This window comes from Crinia signifera, chromosome 4 (assembly GCF_055691185.1).
Source record: "Crinia signifera chromosome 4, ASM5569118v1, whole genome shotgun sequence".
Taxonomy (NCBI): Eukaryota; Metazoa; Chordata; class Amphibia; order Anura; family Myobatrachidae; genus Crinia; species Crinia signifera.
This window is the reverse complement of record NC_139220.1, coordinates 178343549-178364925: the sequence shown is the minus strand read 5'-3', so window position 1 is coordinate 178364925 and position 21377 is coordinate 178343549. Positions and strand designations below refer to the sequence as shown.

At 40.7% G+C, this 21377-nt stretch overlaps 1 protein-coding gene across 6 annotated transcripts in view; it reads left to right on the top strand.

Moving 5' to 3' along the window:
• Positions 1–21377, top strand: part of PCLO (piccolo presynaptic cytomatrix protein) — a 266980-nt gene that overhangs the window by 190700 nt on the left and 54903 nt on the right. For 5 of the 6 annotated variants that reach the window (XM_083183080.1, XM_083183079.1, XM_083183078.1 and 2 more), the window contains 6 exons: positions 2726–2851; positions 10362–10470; positions 12449–12516; positions 15637–15848; positions 17358–17408; positions 18896–19026. In XM_083183080.1, the coding sequence (XP_083039206.1) occupies positions 2726–2851; positions 10362–10470; positions 12449–12516; positions 15637–15848; positions 17358–17408; positions 18896–19026 (697 nt within the window). Of the gene's footprint in view, positions 1–2725; positions 2852–9262; positions 9331–10361; positions 10471–12448; positions 12517–15636; positions 15849–17357; positions 17409–18895; positions 19027–21377 lie in introns of those variants that run through there. The other variant, XM_083183082.1, reaches the window with a different exon arrangement.

Genomic DNA, 21377 nt, shown 5'->3' with positions numbered 1-21377 from the left:
AGAGTTGCTCCATTTAGAGGTGCACAGCCATCTGCACTGACGATACTGTTATGTTGGTGCATATTTTTGAAGGGCTGGTGACTAGTTTAAAAATGATTCTGGATGTATAGGTACTATAGCCACTGTAAGGATTTGCAGATTATTGCTACAGATGTGGAATGGTGAGATGAGCCTTGCTTTAGCATTTAAAATATACTAAATAATGGATAAAGGGTTGATTGTAATGTGAGATAGCAGGAGGTTTTAGTAGTCAAGGCAGAAGATTGAGAGATTGGATAAGCGTTTTTATAGCATCTCTGGTAAAAGAAAGGGATTTGCTTACAATATCAGTGCACTTTTTAGCCATTATGCATATTATTTTATACATAAGAGTTTTCTTGTGCATCTTATTCAAATAGTGTCTCTGGGATGCATTTTTCAGGAGGAACAAATGCTCAACGCTGGCTAAGTCACACAGGTGCTGGCAAATCGCATGCGTCCTATGTGCTGAGACTCATTATGTACGAAGGCTAGATGATGAAGCATGCATCTACAAATCAGAAGCCTAGATTAACTATTGTTGATGTGGATCAACTAGTAAGAACAAATACTTAAGCACAACACACCACAAGATCATAGGTTCCTTCTAAAAAATGTATACCAGATGTCCTCAGGTCCTGCTAAACTGATTACTTCATCCCACAAGCAAGTTTCAATAAGAGTCTAGGATCATATGTGCTGCGAACTTGGATTTTCTGAATCTTCAATATTAAAGAGTAAGCAAGCTGATAAGGGTTGCATGGTTCCAAAGGAGTGATCTGAGAAGTAGGATTGGAAAATGACGGGGATTAAGTGAATTGCTGCACAGCAGCATGTACCATAGTGCATACTATCTGACTCTCCATTTGACAGGTTCTAGAATCTTTACTGAGAACAGGAGACATCTTTGGCTGCAAAGAAGTAGCAATAAATGCTAAAGCTGAAAGTAGTTTCACAGGCTGAACATCTAAATTGAAGCTGTAACTAGGTGCCTGCAAACAACATTCAGGGACAATTAAAGAGGCTATTGGAAGGTGTATCTATAGTAATACTTTTCTTGTGTGCTGTAGTGATACATTTTTCAGATTGTGCCATGTTCCGCTGGACTGGGGGGAAACTATGATCCCTCATGCGTTCTAAATAGTGTTTTGACAACATGGTTATACACTTCTATACAGCTTCATTAAGTGTAGTACGATGGCCAGTACAAGACAACTTATCCTATAGATCATAATCATAATAGATCTTAACAATTCTAGTGAAGATGAGCAGATTGGTACCAACCAATCTCATCTGTCCAGTTATAGAATTCTGAGGTATACTATGGGGAAATTTACTAAAGGAAATTTGTAAAAAATAGGTGTATTTGTATCCAGAAATACACTTATTTTTGACAGTTACTATCCCGAAAATACGTCAATTCGTATTCGTATTGATGTGCTATCAATACGAATACGAATTGCCGTATTTTCGGGATAGTAAATGTCAAAAATAAGTGTATTTCTGGATACAAATACACCTATTTTTTACAAATTTCCTTTAGTAAATTTCCCCCTATCTGCTATGGCAGCAGAATAGAAGAAGCAGCAGCAATCTGCCTCTTTTCACCTTCCAAATCTACTTAATGTAAATGAAGTCTACTTCTTAATGACAAGGACAGGTTTTATTACATTTTGGCTCTGATGTCTAATAATATGTAAGCCTTATCATTTTTAGAAGACAATACATCTTGTGTCTCTTCAATATATGTGCCTACTCTACAATAAAGTCCCAGAGAATCATGAATTTTTGGCAGGTCTTCCAAATTCAGCAAAGGTGTTACCAAGTGGTAAGGCATGGGCCTACCTGGATGTTGTGCCAAACTGCTAACACAAGGGAAGATTAATTCCATATCAAAATACAAGTAGAAGAAAGTGTTGGAGTGCTAATGAGAATGTGATCAATTCTGTATTATATTTATAATATATTTATTCAATATCGTCAATTTTCAAAATTTAAGAAGATATTGAATAATTTAATATATTATAATTGTCATACCCAATTGATCACATTGTTATTAGCGCCCCACCACTTTCTTCTTCAGCTCTTCCAAATTCCCAAGAGTAAGCAAACCTACCAATTACCACCAAGTTCCCCAGTTAAGTGGGTGGTCAGGTATATTGATAATGTGCCTCTGGGTGTTTTATATCACTATAGCTCCACAAAACAAGCTCAGTGGCTACAGTGCCTGTGATTACACAGTTGATTACACCACAACCAATAATTACACCTGATATCTGATCTACCTAATGCCAGGTATTAAATGTTGGCAAGACAGGTATTTTATTGTTTATTAAATAAACAAGCAAAACCTATTTGTGCCATGTTAACCAGTTAGGGAAGGTTAAGAACAGAGCAATAGGAGGTACTATGTTACTTTGTTTACTAAAGACCCAAACACACTGGGCAACTTTGAGCTGAAAAACGTCCAGTGTGTATGGACCTTTAGATTGGCCCAAATCAATTGCTTAATTTTTGCCAACTTTTACTTCTCAAGGGTGTGCATACACCCAAACAAAATAGCATAGCAATTAAAATACCTGTGTACGTTTTAAATAGATTGTATAAAAGAACAGTCCAGCAATAAAATATGATAAAAAGTCTTATTTTTTATGATTAATTTCTGTTGATATACAAATGCATATGAGTTTCTTTGTTGATCAAACAGGAAATGGATTTGGAATAAGGGTTGTTGGTGGAAAAGAGATTCCCGGAAATTATGGAGAGATTGGAGCATACATTGCCAAGGTTCTACCAGGTGGAGGTGCTGAGCAGACAGGCAGACTCACAGAAGGTAAGGAATAAATACTAAACTATACAGTCTACATCATTTGTATAATCATACACTGTAAAGGTCTTAGAAAGGTGTGTGTACTGTGTATGGATGTATATATATATATATATATATATATATATATATATATATATATATGGGTTGGGCTCAATATCTCTGAGCTCAGCATGCAGATGTTCAGAGTCCCGGCTGTGCAATCCCGTTTAAAATCCAAATGCGTTTTGGTAGGTATTGTAACCCTAATCCTAACCACAACACTTACCAACCGCTCCCGCAGCCTAACCCTCCCCCTAGTACCTAACCCTCTAACACAAATATTTACCACCAGGATTCTACTGCAGGGATTTTGACCACCAGCATGCTAAGACGCAGGGTACTGATTACATTCTGTTCTATACACACACACCTGACGTAAACCAATTGTAAATTGAGTACACAATGAAAGGGTACATATACTTTCACATGAATTGAACAAAAATTTTTATTTGGGAAGGTTAATTCCTTCCATAAACAAGCAGTAACTTGCTGTATAGCATTGATAGGTAACTTGATTCACTTAAGGGACCACATGGGTGAACCTTTAAAAGACTGCACCTTTCCATAATACCCCATAATAAATTATCTGAATATATTTAGTCAAGTTATGGAAGGATTTATTTATTATAACATATAAGCAGACACTTTAAACAAGTTATAAGCTATACCAAATATGACAAGTAGGGATGCAAATCCCGGGGCCTTTTTTCAATCCAGGGATTCGGGATAGAAAAATGCGCAATCCTGGCATTGGCATCCCTAATTTAAAAAAAAAAAAAACGCTCATGACCCCACATTCGACCACCAAGCACAAATACTGTACATTCATAGTCAGTCCGGTGGGTGGCCAGGGAGCGGGGCAGGCAATGCAGCTGAGGGATTGGTGAGGGGTCCCGCACCAAGCGGGCGGGCGGAAGCAAAGCGGCCTGCACGCAGGGTCGGGTACAGCCAGCAGTGTCTGAGCGAATGCGGGAGCAGGATTGGCCACCCTATTGATAAGGAAACTAGGTGCTGCAGGAGGAGCTTCAGAAGTCTGCATGTGGCCTATGGGGTATTCCTTTTCCCCTCACTGCTTTATGTTTTGAGGAATATATCCATATACGGCTTTCTGCTTTGAAGATTCTCCAGTTCAAACGGAATCCAGTAAATGTAGCTGTGTTTACCAACATATATTTATTAACATTTAGCCCTATAATTTGTTTTCATGATTTGTCTTTTGGGTTGTTTAAAAGTCTGCAGAAATTGCCAGAGTGAGTAATATGTATGAAGACACAAATAGAGTGTGACTCATTACCTCCCTCCTGACATTTCAGTAGTTCTAGCTGTTGGTAGCATTCACTGAACACTCCAAAAATAATTATAGAGCTTGAATTGCATGTCAAGCATCACTAAAATAATTAAATCGTATTAGAGCCAGATTTTCTAGCTATGTGCCCTATGCTTTTGTTTTAGTGTTTGGTTTTCATTGAAAGACCATTTAGGTTCGTCAGTTAATGAAGCCAGGGGAATAATCAAAGACAAATACAGAGTAATTGCAGCAGTGGTCAAATAATTCAGAAATATTCCTGTGAATACAAATGTTATAAATAGATCTGTGATTGAGTAAAAAAAATGTGTAGAATTTCAAAGCATATGTAAAAACTTTTAGTATGATTCAGTTTTTATATAGAACATACTGTACTACAATATATATAAAAGGAGAGTTCGGAGTATTGCTAAATATCTGACCAGTTTGCAGGTGTGATGAAGGAAGTTCCGGCAAGAGGACACTTACCTGGCTCTGCTCTATTGTTAAAATATAATAAGTCAAACAATGTATGGAACTGCAGCAATGAGTATAAGGCCTAAGTCCGCACACCGTATGCCCATATGATTTTGATTTGTCATTTCCAGGCAAATCGGAACATCAAATCGGGCATATCGGACAGTGTGTATGCTGGATTTACTGGCTCTTGCAGTCATTAGCCAAGTCTTCTGGTCGGCCATGCTGCAGGATTAACCAGAAGACATCAGTGCAATTTTCATCCTCAATGCCCCATAGCATTGTGTATACACATGCCAATACATCTTTCAGACTGATAAGCTGGCTACACATAACTTTGAAGTGTAGCTGACCTGAGAGTCAGCTCTTATCAGCAACTGTCCTCAGGTTATCATGCTTTTATTATCTAATACTATCCGGGGTAGCAGATACCAAGTACCAAAAACATGGCAAATATATTTAATTTTGCTAGATTTACAAAAGAAAGAATTTGCACTGGCAACTGTGGGTTTGTTTTTTAGACAAATTAAACAGCATTTATACAAAATAAAATTTTGCATATTATTCAATAATCTAAAATTTTTATATTTAATGAAAAGCTGAGGGACCAGATGTGGCATCCACAGTTTTTATTAGTTGCGAGGATGACTATTTTATTGATAATCTCCTATTTATCATTATTTTTTGCTGGTGTTTTCGGGGATGCCCATAAATATTTAAGCTCCCCAAAAGTATGAAGGAGGGACACAGCAGATATCTCTTCCAGGTCACTTCCTGGCCATGGTCCTTGACTGCACATGTGTAGAATTCACCTTAGCTTCCAAAGAAGAAGGGAACCCCTGTGCCTGTGGGTAATTCATAATACATCTGCGGGCTGTATATTTTCTTATTGCTAGCACATTTACAGAGACTATTCTAACAGAAATATTCAATTAGCCATGGGGTATTATTTTCTGCACCAGAGCTATTCAATTAGCATGGAATAACCTGCCCTTGAATCCCTGATCAGGAACTTTTCTTCACAGCTTCGTACCATTGGGGGTTCACACGCAAGTAAAATCTGTTGATTATGCAGTTTAAGCAGAATCAGTCTGTTTCCATGTAGTAATCCTTCATTTTGTATTATTTAGAAAATATGTGTAAACCTTTAGCTGTGCTTCTTACCAGTTTCAGTTCACCAACGTTTTGCCCATTACAAGTTGGCATTACACAAAATTATTTGGAATAAAATATGGAAATCTATACTGCACATGGCCACAAAAGGAGGCCTACAACTATGTGGGTTATTCAGACCCGATCCTACGGCTGCAAATTATCAAGTCAAGTAATTTTCTATAGACTACGCATGTGTATGGATCATAGCACACATGCGCGAAGCCTTCCTGCAAGTTGATTGACCGAAAACCAGCATTTGGAGGTGGTAACCGGCCATCTGGTGAAACGCCGGTGTGCCCAGGCATTTGAGGGAAAGTCATGTGATGTCAGCACTGGCCCAGATCTGAATGTGTCTATTGCATCCACTGAGTAGGTCCTGGGATACGCACAGACTGCAATGCTTGGAAAATCATTATATGGTCAATGGCTTGTGAATGTATTTGTAGCTATTCACCGATCCAGCTAATTTTCTCAAGCCGTGCCAAGCAATTCACTTAGCACGGCTTGCACAGGGTGGGATTTCACTCTGGCAGGACAGCATATATCTGATTGCAGGGTAGCAGCCACGCAGTCAGGACTGAATAACCCCCTATGTCTGTAGGCAGAGCTGACACTTGCTCATTTTACTTTCAGAGTAGCTATACTCAGTGGTGTAGGGTGCAGCCAGTGCATCCGGAGCAGGCCGATGTCACAGCGCCCCCCCTCACCCCTCCCCCTCACTCCCCTCACTCTCCACCACCCTCCTCACTCTCCCCCCTACACATTGCAGTGTAATGGCTGAAGTGAACTCCTCACTGTGCAGCCAACAGCCCGCTGTTACCTGGAGGAGGGGGGTTCCTTTCATCTGTCGGTCATCCGAGGTCGGAGACAGGCGGGCGGCTGCGGCGGGCGGCTGCGGTGGGCGGCTGCGGCGGTGAGCAGCGATGACTCACTGCAAGCTTGCCCTGGCCGGCACATACACACGACGGCGCACAGGACACAGCAGGGGGCGCCCTGCAAAACCTTTGGCGCCCGGAGCACAAGCTCCACCGGCGCCAACCTAGCTACGCCTCTGGCTATACAGCAGACCGGCACAGAGAAGCATATACACTTCTCAGGAATCCATATCATTTCAGGTGTCTGAGGGCTGGTGCTATCACACACTGCAGACATTGATTGGCAGGTAATAGAAATTTGATTCATATGTAATGGTATTATCCTTTAGACAGGTTGTCTTTTTTGATTAATTCATTAAAAATGTCATTTCTTGTTGCAATTAGGGTGGTCCATCTACCAAGACTTCATCTTTTACCCTAATTTTCCTATAAATTTACATTTTTTTGAATAAAATTGAAATAATATACTCAATTTAAACTGAATTCTTCAGGGGATATTCAAATATATGTGGTACTTTACTTCAAGTATTAACAGGGGGTTTTGAGCTTTAACACACAGGGGTACATTTACTAAGATGGGATGTAGCCAATAGCAATCATTAAGATGCTATCTATTATATTCTATTCCTGTAATGTGTACCTCCACAAATTGCACACCCTGCCAGGGGTGACCTGTGCAGTGTACCCAAGATGGTTGCTTAACATGGTTCCTCTGTGTGCCTGATGTGCTTCACATCCATTTATATATAGCGCTCTTTCTCCAACAGGACTGAATGCGCTTTACAGGCATCAAAACCAATGCACATAATACAGAAGGTTTAGGCAGCACAGCAATAGACAAGTCACACAGACATAAAAGAAAACCTCAAGAGCATAGTAAGCATAAAGCAGGATTGGTGAAGGCATTTTGGATAATAGGTGTGGTATGACTGCCCAACAATCGGGATCCCGACAGTTAAAATACCGACATCAGAATCCTGAGTGCCAGTACTCCGACAGGGGGGCGAGTGCAAAGAAGCCCTTTGTGGGCTCGCTGCGCTCAAGAGAATAGCTCCTTCAGTCTGGATCCCCCTGAGCAATGGCAGACAGGATTCTGACATCATTATACTGACTGTCGGGATCCCAATCATCCGGCACTCATATAAATTAACTTACTAACTTACTTACTTCTAGAAGGTGCTAATTAAATAAGAAGTAGAAACTAATTGGTTGCCATGTGCAACATCCTATTTTTAAAAGAACTCCCATCTTAGTAAATTGACCCCACAGAATCTGTAAAAAGTTCTCAGATTCTTGCGTTAATAGATCTGTGGGTCCCGAAGCTCCCGAGTTATCAAAGTTTTTTTTTCACATGCTAGAGGCTGCTGAAAAATATCCCAGATGACTACCTGTTTGGGGCTAATTGATTATCCTTGAGGGATCAATAGCCCATGATTGAATATACCATGCTAGTTATTGAATACCCTGCTTTATCCATCAAATACACTTCAACTACAGTAAATAAGGAATTTATTTTATTTGTTGCTATTAAAAAGAACTGGATTTTCCCAGTAGCTGCTAACTTCAGCTTAAGGGGATAAATTACTAAAGGAGGCACAGGTTTAAAAGTGGCACTTTCTGTAGCTGAAGTAACTTACTAAACAAATAAACATAACATTCTGTGGTCAGGGACTCAAAGCAAATATATAGATATACAATATAGGGTGAAATGTAATAGGATGAGAGAATCAGAAAATTAGAGATTTGGTAAGAAATCTCCAGGTTTTTTTAAAGAGGCAATCATGTACACTTCAAAATCAAACTGGTTTAGCAGAGTAATGATTGCCGCTTTAAAAAAACCCTGGAGTTTTCTTACCACTTTCTGATTCTCTCATTTCACCCAATACTGTATATTTATATATTTGCTTTGAGTCCCTGACTGCAGAATGTGATGTTTCTTTGTTTAGTAAGTTACTTTGGCAACAGTAAGTGCCGCTTTTTTTTTGACAGGTCGGATTGGCGGAATAGCCGCGGATCCACGTGTTTTTGTCGTAAACACAGCCAAATCAGACAGGTTTTGGCCCCATTTCTGACAATCTCACACCGATTTCATACTAAAATTCATACTAAGGCAGAGAGGACAGCACCGGGTGAGCAGCAGCAGCTCACTTGGTGCAATCCATTATGTCCGCCTCCTGCAGCCTCCTCCTTTTGCTCACCGGGTCCCGCCACCGGGCCGGGTGTGCAGCAGCAGCCAAATCTGTTGAATTTGGCTGCTGATTGAATAGGGCATGTCGTATCCATTCTGACAAATTAATATAATTGAATATACCCTTATATGTGCTTAAATGTTTTCAGCATGTACAGTAATTTGGGATATGTAGGGTTGGATTTAGTCATTATCCATGCACTCGCCAAAAGTCCATCACTTCAGTATTTTAATATTGTATGTTTTTATGTTCCTGTAACCATCCACAAAATCATATTGCAGTTCTATATTGCAGGGACACTCCTGTTTTCATTTGTTTTCATAATTGTACAGTGGGTAGCGGAGGTTAATTCACTGTTATCAATCTGTTATTTTTGGATTTTATTATGCCACAGCACAGGATTACCGCAAAACATGTACGAAGATCCATTTTAGTTTTTGTAAGTGATGATTGTATTTTTTTTTGCAGTGTACATTCCCTGTGTGCTATATTCTAATATTTCAGCTTGCTGTGTGAAAAAGAGAATGTGAAATAATTTCTTAAAGCAGTACATACAATACAATCTATATTACTATTTCTAAATTATATTTATTTTATATTAGAATTTTGCTTAGCAAATCCACATGTTGCTAATGTGTTCCCTAATAAATAATGTGCCATACACACATTTGGAATCTTAATTACATCTGAGTTGACTTTTACTTCTGTATTAGAGAAAAATGCTACTTTAAGAAATCACATTCATCCAAATATTCCTAAACTACACTATATCATAGTTCACTATGAATTTTGTGAGTTGTATAATTCTACATTTATAAAAGTCAATTATGTAATAAATTTGCATCCACCAAAAGATAGTCTCAACATTTCGTATTACACATTCGTAGATGTTCAGAGAGCAATATTTATGCACTGCTCTGCGTATCATCAAATAGAAGGCCATAGGCATGACACAAGTGTTACGTTTTAACCACTTAATGAAAGTAAATATACCATTATTGCTGCTATTGCATATATTATTACTATACTGGGGTCGATCATTAACTGCGAAGGGTGCCAGGTGCCGTTTGGGCGCAGTTCCAAGGGTTTAAACGCCAGCAATGGCCCCTGATTTAAGCCGATCTCGCACCCTTCGCTGGGCTGAATTCGAGTAAATTTGCTCGCAACCCTATGGAGGTGCGAGTGCTTTTAGGCAAATTCCGTACGCCAAAGAGTGCGCCAGGTGCCGTGATGATTCGCTCTGGTGAATCATCAGCATCTAATAGGATCGATCCCACTGTATTTTGCATACATTTGAAAATAAATTAAGAAAGAAAATGTCAAAAAAAATAAACTTTATGAACCATAGCAAACAAAGAATAGTAAACGTGAATGTGGTCATTTAAACATACTGTGTGCTCTTATTAGATATTGAATCACAGAGCATGTCCAAAGGGCCACAATGATGTCATTTGTGCATAGAGTATATATTATTCATTTCCATTCTCTTTCAGGAATGCAGGTTTTAGAATGGAATGGTTTCCCATTAACTGCAAAGACTTATGAAGAAGTTCAGAGTATCATTAGTCAGTCAAGTGGGGAAGCAGAAATTTGTGTAAGACTGTGAGTTTATCTTCATTTTCCTTTTTTATATTCTGATTTGCAGTTGATCATATGTATTTAGGTGTTGAATACATAGATAAAACTTACATAAAGGATGCTTATTTGTCAGGTTCAGACTAGACAAATACAATCTCTGTCAGTTGCACATGTAGGGGGGAGGAGGATTCTGCTTACCCTGTCTGACCATTGGACAAAAACAAAGGACTTAAGCCCCGTACACAATAAAGCACAATCACTCAGCACACCACGATATGTGCTGAGAGATCTGTGTAGAGCGGGTTTTTCTATTGTTTATAGCAAGAAACACAGTACAAGCACTGTCTTTCCGTGTGGGCGATGGCAACACACGGGACTGCTCATCGCCGTCACCTGGGGCTATACACACGTAGAGCGATAAGTGTTCCATTTCTAAGCGATCTAGTCAGATCGTTAAGAAATGGGGTGAAAATTGCCATCGGTGTATGCCCTTTTAATCATAAATCTGTGGCTTTCACTGTTTTACGGCGGTTTATTGATGATAATTTTAAAACTTCACTCGCAGTAAGTATAAAGCCAGGTGAGCTTTATACTGACTGTGAGTGTTGTTTTAAATGTATTTTTTTTTCTCAATAAATCTTTGTTTAGTGGGCTCCCCGACATAGAACAATAATAATAAAAAAATAAAGTCTCAAAGTTTCAAATGTTCACCTCCAACACTCCGAAAGCCTCCACTTTATAAATTAAGCCCAAGGTCTCCAGTTGTACAATGGCTAAGCTTACAATACTGAGGATTCAATGGACCTTATTCTGGTTCACACTCAGTGCTGCAAAGTTTGCATCGCTGCATGTGTTTTTAAGCACGCCGCTCGCATTGCCGCCTGCCCCCATTCACACAGCGAATTCGCCTGCATGGCTGCGAATGGATGTTTTGCATAAACATCCATTCGCAGTCTAGGGGGTGAGGACCACGTCACTGACTATCGAATGATGTGTAACATGCACGCAAAACTAAGACGTTCCTAGGTGTCCCAGCAGCCACGTCACTGCTTCATTTCTATGGGAACACCCAGCATTTTCATAGGAAAACCTATGAAACGCTGAGCATTTCCATGGGCGCCCAAGGCCCCCCTGTCTGCACTGTTGGGTGCGAATGGGATGGCAAACATGCCCATTCGCACCCAGTAAATGTCCATTTGCAGAAATGCGCATTAGTCAAACATCGAGCGTGCCAAAATCAGGCCCTTTTTCAGTTTACTATTATAATTTTTTGTTCTGTTGTACGGGTGTTCAGGAGAAGTGACGCCCTGATTGGGGGGCAGTTTTTTCCAGACAAATAGGAAGAATTAGGTCACTTGAATTGTAGGATAATTTATAGATATCTAATTATACATTGAATACTTCTTACCTTTTTGTAAAAAAAAAGTATTGTTCTATCAATATATTTGTTCCAAATGTATGACTGAATATGCCTGCTCTACATAAAAAAATCTATAATTATAGAAATTATTGTTAGAACTGGTCCTGATGATCCTAAACTACACCATTTGAATCTAATATCTTGGTTGGATGTAATGAAGTTCGAGTCCAGTGGACATGCAGGATGCTGGCCAAACTCGGATGTTTTTTTAAAAGGGCAAACATTTACAAGACATGGTTTTCCCTTGTAAACGATTGCCCTTTTTTTTTAAAATGACCAATTTCGGCCAGCATCCCGCCATCCACCAAACTTCTGACTTCATTAAATCCCGCCTCTTGTGAGCAAATAATTATGCATTTTCCATTTTGAATATGGACCAGCACAGAATGTTTACGTGCTGAACTTTCATCCTTAAACCTTTACCTATGCCTGCAGTACTGCTGCCCTTGCAAGTCTTATACTGTACAGTATGTATATGTGGAATGGCACGGTCAGCTTTAGCTGAACAATAACTTTGTCTTACATACACGTCTAGAAATGTAAATTCATTTCTTTTTGGGTTTTTTACACCCCTTTTCTCAGGGATATCAACATGTTTTCAAATTGTGAAACTCCTCAGAACTTAGAACTACATGATCCAGGGAAGGCCGGTAAGTCACATGAACTAATATTTAACAAAGAATTTTTTCTTTTTCATTTGTTATATACACCCTCAAAAAAAACTAAAGAGCAAAACTATTCATGTATAACTTGTTGTCACTTCAGGGGAAATTTACTAAGAATATGAATACAAATAATTGTATTCGTATTCTTGATACGAATGAATACGACTGCATACCTCGTATGCAAAGTCGTGTTCCGGAGGGGGATTTACAAAGCAGTCATATATGACTGCTTTGTAACCCTCCAATGTCATATTAATTCGTATTAGCTGGCCGTATATATGGCCGCTAATACGATTTCTTACAGGCAATCAGCACGGATCAGTCAGATCTGTGCAGGCTGCAGAGTGTAAAAAAAAAATAGAAATAAAAATAAATAAATTAAATAAACGGCGTGGGGTCCCCCCACAGCCATAACCAGCACCAGGCTGAAAGAGCCAGGGCCGGTAATTAAAAATCAGGGAACCCGACAAATAGGGGTTCCCCGATTTTTAACAACCAGCTCCAGGTCCAGGGCTGGTTCCCAAAATACAGGGGACAAAATGACTAGGGGTCCCCCGTATTTTAAGAACTAGCCCCAGGCACAACCAGCCAGCAGGGTAATGCCACAGCCCGGGGACACTTATTATATAAGGTCCCGCGGCCAAAGCATTAACCCTACCGACCAGTCAGCCTGGCCGGGGGTCCTGGGGGAGTGGGGACCCCCCAATAAAGGGGTCCCCCCCTCCAGAACTTACCTGACCAGGCTGAAGCCTGGTGCTGTCCCCGGTGGCCCTGTGCAGTGGCCACCGGGCTGATAAAATGGTGTAAAAAAAAAGATTAAAAACTATTGTCTTATACCGTGGAACTATGAGTCCCAGCAAGCCTCCCCCGCATGCTGGGACTTGGAGAACCACAAGTCCCAGCATGCGGGGCATTAAAGGGCCCGCTGGGTCTTGTAGTTCCACAGTACAAGAAATAGTTAAATAAACACACTGACAAGCCAGAAAAATAAAAGTTTAATACATACATTACACAAACACACGGATACTTACCTATCTTGAGCACGTCGGTAGGTCTCTGGGTCCGGTCCGGTTGCTTGGTTCCGGGGCTGGTCCGGGGCTCCAGGGCTGAAGAGTCCGGGGTCCAGGATCTGTTGTAATACAAAGGGGTACCTGTGGAATGAAATCCTACTCACCTGGTCCTCTGGCGACCATCCCGGCATCTTCTCTTCAAGTCGCGCTGCTCCCGCTGCAGTGGTACCCGCTCCGCTCGGACACTCAGAGACGCAGAGATATTCATATTTCCCCGCCTCTACTCAGAATGATTTCTATTGGCCGCCTAGCGGCCAATCAGGAACCGCACAGGGCCACCGGGGACAGCACCAGGCTTCAGCCTGGTCAGGTAAGTTCTGGAGAGGGGGGACCCCTTTATTGGGGGGGTCCCCACTCCCCCAGGACCCCTGGCCAGGCTGACTGGTAGGTAGGGTTAATGCTTTGGCCTCGGGACCTTGTATAATAAGGTTGTGTCTGGGGCTGGTTCTTAAAATACGGGGGACCCCTAGTCATTTTGTCCCCCGTATTTTGGGAACCAGCCCCGGACCTGGAGCCTGGGGCTGGTTGTTAAAAGTCGGGGAACCCCTATTTGTCGGGTTCCCTGATTTTTAATTACCGGCCCCGGCTCTTTCAGCCTGGTGCTGGTTACAGCTGTGGGGGATACCCCACGCTGATTTTTTTTCATTTATTTATTTATTTTTATATATTTTTTACACTAAAGCCTGCACAGATCTGACTGATCCATGCAGGCTTCTGCCAAATACGACAGGAAAATAAAGTGTATTTTCCTGCCATATATTCGTGGCAGTTTTACACTAATTAGCAGCCGTATTTTCAATACAGCTGCTTAGTAAATCAGGAACCACCATTCTTTTGAATGGTGATTCCTGTCGTATTCTATCGATGGTGTTGACATTCGTATTTGTAAATACAAATACGAATGTCCCATCAATATGAATATGAATATTTGTATTTTTGGCATAGTAAATGCCAAAAATACGAATACACCGAAAAAAAATCGTATTTTCGTAGGAAAATACGATTTTTTTCTACTAAATCGTAAATTTCCCCCTTCATGTCATTTGGGTGATTATTATTAGGTCAATAGGTCGACACCAAAAAGTCGAAATGTGACAGGGTCAAACTGTTGACATTGTCAACGGTTGACAAGATAAAGGCTGAAATGGTCAAAGGCCAATAGATTCAAAAGGTCCAGATGAAAAGGGCAAACACATGAAAATGTGGACATGAGTTTTTTAAAATGTTCTGGTATCAATGTCGACATGGACCCCAAGTTAGTGTAAGTGCTTCGCTCGCTCGGCACACTTTGTCATCCTCAATTGTAATCAACATGGATGTAACGTATGAAAAAGTCCCAAAAAATTGGAAAAAAATTGACTAGTTTGTGTTTTTCATGTCAACCTTTTGGCCCTGTTGAACTATTGTATGTCAACCTTTGTTGTCGACCTAAATACGGGCCAGCTCTTGAGCCTGGTGCTGGTTTTAAAAAATACAGGGGACCCCTACATCTTTTGTAACCTGATTTTTTTTAAACCAGGACCTATATTCGGCCGCTAAATACGTCAGAATCCGGCCGTCTACGCCGTCGGCCAAATACGATTTAGTAAATACGGCAGATTCTTAAATCTGCCCTACTGCATTTATGAATTGTATTTTCGGCAAAATACGACCGTTGGCAGTCGTTTTCTGTCATATTTAGAATACGAATATGAGTCGTATTTATATTCTTAAATAAATTTCCCCCTGTAGATCTATCAACTTTTGTAAGCTACTACTTCTCCCCAGGTTTGATTTCAAAATTAAAGAGGCACTAATATTATTATAATGTGTTATACACTTTTAGAATTTTAGCATTAATGTTTCTATATGGTAATAGTGAAAGCCAATACAATCATATGGACATGTAACAACTGAGACACATAAACACATTTGATACAACGTATAACGATATGCAACATATTCTGTGAGAGCTAAGTATAAGGAAACACCCAAGCACTAAACTTAGCTAATACAGTACTGTATTTCTCAGACCATTGTTTGTGTGACTTTACAGTGGAGAAAACAAGGTCTCCTGGAGTGGATCCTAAGCAGCTTGCAGCTGAACTCCAGAAGGTCTCCCAGCAGCAGACCACTTTTGTTGTTTCTTCTGCACTGGAGAAAGGATCCTACATTCATTCGGGAACAACATCAGCAGGCTCCAGTTCAGTTCCTAGCCCCGGACAGCCTGGTTCCCCCTCAGTAAGCAAGAAGAGGCACAGCAGCAAGGTAAACTGTAGCTGAGGGATAGACAGTAAGAATTGTAATATTTGTGTTGTTTTGTTTTTAGTTATTGTCTTTTTTCATCCTTGCATCTGGCCTTTCATGATAAATGTACAACTTTCCTTTTTCTGCAGTTCTAGACAAATGCTAGTTAGCAGGCTATACTAATCACCTACAGTATGCCTACATACATAGTGCAGTATTTACCAAATCATTGCAGTACATCCCACCACACATCAGGCTTATACTGTATGTACTACTGTATATACGATTATTAATGCAAATAATGACGGACAGAGTACCATATGGGGACATAGATTTACTGACGAATGGATGGTACAGGGCACAGATGGACACACAGATAGATGGGCGATGGCATAGATGAACAAACGGACTGATAGAGCACCATATGGGGATATAGATGGATGGACTGGAGAGGGCATAGGCAAACAGGTGGGAGGGAGCATAGACAGACAAACGGGAGATGACAATACAGACAGAAGGATGGACAGGGACAAAGCACCATATGGGGACATTGATGAACAGATGAACATATGGGTAGGGGCACAAATGGACAGAAGGGAGGGATCATAGATGGGAGGGGTATAAACAGACAAACAGGAGAGGCATGGATGGACAGGAGGGATCATAGATGGACAGATAAAAAGAACCCTATATGAGGGTATAGATGATGGACAGCAGGGGGTATCAATGGATGGACAGGATGGGGCATAAATAGATGGACAGACGGGTGGGTGCAAAGACAAACAAATGAACAGATAGAGGGGATATAGACATGCAAACGAGAGAGGACATAGACACACAGAAGGATGGACAGGGGCAAAGGGGGACTGTAACAGTGTACTCACTGGGCAGGAAACGGGATCTGAAACTGCTTGTTCTAAACAGACCAAAAGATAAGGAGTGCCTTCACTAGTAGTGCCGGTGCTGTTACAAGTGAAGTGGGGTTGCTTTTAGGGCCACCCTAAGCCACCAGGCCCCATAGCAGCTGCATTCTCTGTACCCCTTATAGTTACACCACTGCCCAGGGGAATGGCTTTGTAGCAGCTTTTGCATAAAGTCACAGACTGGTAACCACCGAAAACCGCACCCCTGCCTGCCTACTCTTCTGAATCAGCCCCATAGTATAGGATATTTCTACATTAATACTTTAGCTTTTCTTGTGTCTCATTATGTATACAGTTCTGAATATCTCTGGAATATCTAAAATTTCATTCAGACAATCTATTTTACTTGGCGATACTATACATACAGTTTGTGTTTAATTGTAGTGCACATTATAAAGATAGATTGATACTTTTTATATAATTATGCAATCCAGCAAATAAGTGTTTAGACTTTTGTGGTAGGAACATTTGTTTTTCGAACTACAGTAAAGAATAAAAAAAAAAGTTATTGGAGTAATGTACAAGCTAAAACTTCTGTGGTGTAATTTATATGGATTATCTCATAGGTTCAAATAATTGACCTCTCTTTGTCTTTCTGTTTTCACAGTCCACTGAAGCTATAAAATCACATTCACATCCAATTACTGGTGAAATTCAGGTACTATAAATAATTTCTTTTTTGCGTAGTATTTTTACGAGTGAAAATGTTACACTTTTTTAAAATTACAAAACATTTGGTACTTAATACCTATGTATTACAGTGGCGCCCCCGATGTACATCGCGCGATGTTTTTATCGCATCGCATGCCATGCACCCGATGGCATGCGATGCGATGCGATTTTTGCCCCTTTATGGGATGAAACATTGTATAAGCACCATAAAGGGTGCTTTTAAGCACCCAAATGGGTGCTTACAATGTTAAATGCACCCCCACGTCACCCCCCACTATAAACGTGAACCCAAAGCGTGGCGAGCGCAGCGGTACGCGTCCTCCAACCTTTTCATACCACCACTATCCACGTCGGCGTGGAGTTGAGAATAGAAAGTGTGGCGAGCGCAGCGAGACACCGAGCCCGAAGCGTGGCGAGCGTAGCGAGACCCCCGAGGGGACGCCGATACCTTCACAGGTATCGGCGTCCCCTCGCGGGCTTCACAGGTATCCACGTCCGCTCACCACGCTTCGGGCACGAGCGACGAGCCACGCTGTGGGCGTGGATGCAGATACCTGTGAAGCCCGCGAGGGGACGCCGATACCTGTGAAGGTATCGGCGTCCCCTTGCGGTGCTCGCTGCGCTCGCCACGCTTCGGGCTATGTGGCTTGCTGCTCTTGCCACACTTTCTATTCTCATCTCCACGCCGACGTGGATAGTGGGGGTATGAAAAGGTCAGAGGACGCGTACCGCCGCCCCTCGCGGGCTCGCTGCGCTCGCCACGCTTCGGGTTCACTTTTATAGTGGGGGGTGGCGTGGGGGTGCATTTCACATTGTAAGCACCCGTTAGGGTGCTTATACAATTTTTAATCGCATCGCATTGTATGGCATTGTATGCCATACACAATGTCATAACATTTTAAAATTGTATGACATTGTACAATATCACGTCGCATCGCATACCTTATGGTATGCGATGCGATGGGCGCCGCTATAATACACAAGTACCAAACATTTTTTGCAGGTAAATTACTATTTGGAACCGCCGTAGGCAAAAAGTATTGCAAATCCTAACCATCAGTGGAACATTATATACTTGACACTCATACAGTATAAAGCGGTGTCAATATATTCATACTACAAAGCAGTGGTATTCTTTTTTTATTCTTTTTATGCGGCACCATAAGGTTTACACAGCACCTAATAAAATACATAAACAAACATTGATGGATCAGCGAACAGTACACTGAAATAAGCATCAGGGTGGCAGAAGATGAGAGTTTGGTGCCATCATAGGGCGTCTGGAGTAAAAGATAGTCTAATTTCAGTAAGAGAAGGAAAAGTACATGAGGGGCGAGGACCCTGCTCGTGAGAGCTTACATACTAATGACATTTAGCCTTTAGTTCATCCACTGTTCTGCTCTTTATGATACAGTATATACAGTATGTGAGTACATATTACATATGAGAAAGTTGTTTTTTTATGTTTTGTAGCTTCAAGTTAATTACGACAAACATCTTGGAAACCTTATAATTCACATCCTTCAAGCAAGGAATCTTGTTCCCAGAGATAACAATGGTTACTCAGACCCTTTTGTGAAAGTATATCTTCTTCCAGGAAGAGGGTAAGAGGATTATTACTATTAATCTTGTTAAACAAATGATTTATAAACATATAGACTGATTAGCCATGTGTAAACATTTGAGAATGTCCATATTTGTTCACAGATTCTATCCATGAAAATATAGCGTATTTGCATTAAGGACAAGGCACAATATTGTTAAATATAACAACACATTTATTGATAAACAATAGGTATTGAACAAGGATATACTAAAGCTGCAATATTATGCATACACACTGACTGATATTGTAAATTATATCACTCAGAGAGGTCACCCGGTCCCCTGCTGAACATGCAGTCATTGATGATATAGTCTATATTGAGCTGTATGTACAGACGAGGGGTCTTTCATGAGCTGTAGAAGTGCTCATCATTAACTATATTGTGTGTGCACACTATTCAATATGCACGATATACCATTAACGATATCGTCATCGTACATATCGTTACCAATATATCATCTAGTGTGTATACACCTTAAATTCCTAAGATTTAGACTTCAAGGATCCCTTTTAGACTTCAAGGATGACCCTTTTGTCATGATGAAACACCCAGATTGAAGTACACTGAGGACATCCATCAGCTCCAGTTATAAAGGCCAGGATGTGTCACCAATTTCATACTTTTATCCTCCTTGAAATTAGGAGCAATATCTCCCCAGAAATGTATATAACCCACATACCAATCACACATTAATGCTCTACTTTATTAGTGTTAACCACTTCGGTGGTATGCCCAGAAATTTTCCCATGCCAAACCGAACATCACTGAGCCTGCCGCCTGGTCACTCTGTGAATGGCGGGCGGGGGCAACGGAAGGGGAACCCCGGCGATCCAGGGTGGGTAGTCGGCTGGCAGTGAGCGACAGGGGGGATGTGCATGGCAGGGGGGCTGCTCCTAAGTTCTTTGGTGGATTTTTCTGGGGAAGTACAAACCTGCCTGCTCTGGTAGGTAGGTTTGTCCTGCCCCAGTAATGATTTTCCAGTAATTAGCCGTCACATTACTACATTGCAGTGGTCCTCAATTGTGGTCCTTAAGGTACACCAGGTTTAAAGGCTTTCCAGGCTTAGGCACAGATGACTTCATTTGCACCTCAGTCAGCTTGATTATACCATCTGTGCATAAGCAGAGATAGCCATAAAAACTTAACTGTTGGTGTGCTTTGAGGACTACTACTATATTGAACCATATATAATGTATATATCTAAACCAGAAATATTTTTATCAGCACATCAATGACTTTTACATAATATAATAAAAAAATATAAAAGATATGTTCTACTTTCACTATCGGTTAGAGTCTCTTCAGATAAAACTGAGTTAGTAATGTTATACTGTATAAACTATATTAGGAATGGCTTGGTCACAATGAGTATCAAAGGTGACACTTTATCACTTGTTTTATGAGATAAGATTTATGTTAATAAACATACAACATGTATAATAAGGTGTGTTTTAGTATTGTTTCATTTGTATGTAGAATAATTCCTGATCCCTTTTCTTCCTCTGAAAGGGCACAAAATAGCCCAGAATATGTTAAGATTTTGTCTGATACAATAAGATTGATTTCCATTTGCTCATTTCTTGGTTTTAATTAAAGTCACAAACTTTGGTCTCATTAAGGGGGATATTCAACCAAATTCGATCTCTTCAATGTTCAGATTTTTTTTCCGACTTTCAAGTCAAAAAAGATGTGGGTCGGCGAATCCACCTCTTTTTTTTACAGAAAATGCAGCTAATCTGCAAAAAAAAAAATTTGGCTTTTTAGAGACGAATCTGCAACAGTGAGTCGGCCTTGACCAATATTTCTGAGTATTGGGAATGTTGTCCAGCATTGAATTCCCCCTAAATCTTTTTTTTAAAACTGGACTGAGATTTGCAGCAATTTTGTTAGATAATTCAGTGCAGATACTAACTAAGGGAAAGATCCAATTCTAAAAGATAATTAAAATAGCTCTTCCCAACTTGGCACTATCATACCACTTGCACTCCTAACCCGGGTCGGATCTAGGATTTTGATTCCGGGTCTGAGACGTTTCAGACCCTTTAACACTGGACCCGGTTTGCGCTTTGACCGATGTTTAACCCTTCTTATAACTTGGGTTGTATTGCCGGGTTGGTTTGGCACGTGTTATTCACATTGGTGTTTTCACACTGCACCTTGACCTGGGTCAACCGGAAATAACCCAGACAATTACATTTTGTGCCAATTTTTTTTATATACCCTGGCACCCTATCCTGGAACTCTCTCTTCCCAGTTACCTTGTTCCCTGATACACTGCCTGCCTACATCCTATTCTCTGTAATCTAATAACATTTCTCCTGGAACCCTGTCTCTACATCCACTTCCCT